The 803-nt window shown below is 58.9% G+C and overlaps 1 protein-coding gene across 5 annotated transcripts in view; it reads right to left on the reverse strand.

Annotated features, from left to right (window-relative positions):
• Positions 1 to 247: 247 nt before the first annotated feature.
• Uhrf1 (ubiquitin like with PHD and ring finger domains 1) overlaps positions 248 to 803 on the reverse strand; it is a 35,515-nt gene continuing 34,959 nt past the window's right edge. For all 5 annotated transcript variants that reach the window (XM_010634802.3, XM_010634800.1, XM_010634801.1 and 2 more), the window contains one exon: positions 248 to 756. In XM_010634802.3, the coding sequence (XP_010633104.1) occupies positions 610 to 756 (147 nt within the window). In that variant the 3' untranslated portion in view covers positions 248 to 609. The remainder of the gene's footprint in view (positions 757 to 803) is intronic.

An 803-nucleotide genomic window follows, 5' to 3' on the forward strand; every position in this document is an offset into this window, starting at 1 on the left:
GCTGAGTTTTAGAAAAAAAAACTTCAATGACGGGTGGATCTCCAACCACCCCCACACCCACTCAGCACGGGGAGAAAGGAACGAGCACAGTCTTGAGCAAATCTGGTTGGCGTTTTTCCTAAATTCAGTGCTAAAAAGGAAGAGCCCCGTCTTGCGAAGGACGGGTGAAGGCACTTGGGCAGGGCTCCACCACTCCCACCGCCCCTCCGGCCCCGCGGGCCCGGGCAGATTCTGCCCTCCACTGTCCGCTTAGCCACCTCTGGGCAGACCCCGGGCCCCCAACCTCACAGATGGCCGGCAGTCGGTGGCTTCTGAGGACTCCACAGGAGCGGCCGGCACAGCCTCGGGCCGCGGGACCCAACCCACCTCATGCAGATAAACTGCAGCTTTATAGTTCTGACACAACTGAACCAAACACTCGCAAGTCCAACTTTCAGCTAGAACTTGGAAATTCCGGAAAACGTATACATTAAGAAATAACAAAAACAAAAACAGGAAGACAAGGCTTTGAGGGAGCGGAGGGAAACTACATGCTTAAGTTAAGCCCGCTAAGGACAAGGCCAAGGCCAGGCACCGGGACGGGTCCAGCGCCACCGAAGTGCTCGGAGATCACCGGCCGCTGCCGTAGCCGGGAAAGAAATGGCTGAGGATGGTCTGCAGGGCCGTGTTCACCTGCATGGCGTAGCTGCGGCCCAGGTCATAGCGGCAGGCCGGGCAGCTGAAGACCTGGGCGCGGAATGACCTGTCCAGGCAGTCCTGAAAGACAGGGTGGGCAGGTGAGAACCCGCCCCACCCCGGCCCCC

The sequence above is a fragment of the Fukomys damarensis genome, unplaced genomic scaffold (genome assembly GCF_012274545.1).
Source record: "Fukomys damarensis isolate Sample0158 unplaced genomic scaffold, DMR_v1.0_HiC HiC_scaffold_37, whole genome shotgun sequence".
In the NCBI taxonomy this organism is placed as follows: domain Eukaryota; kingdom Metazoa; phylum Chordata; class Mammalia; order Rodentia; family Bathyergidae; genus Fukomys; species Fukomys damarensis.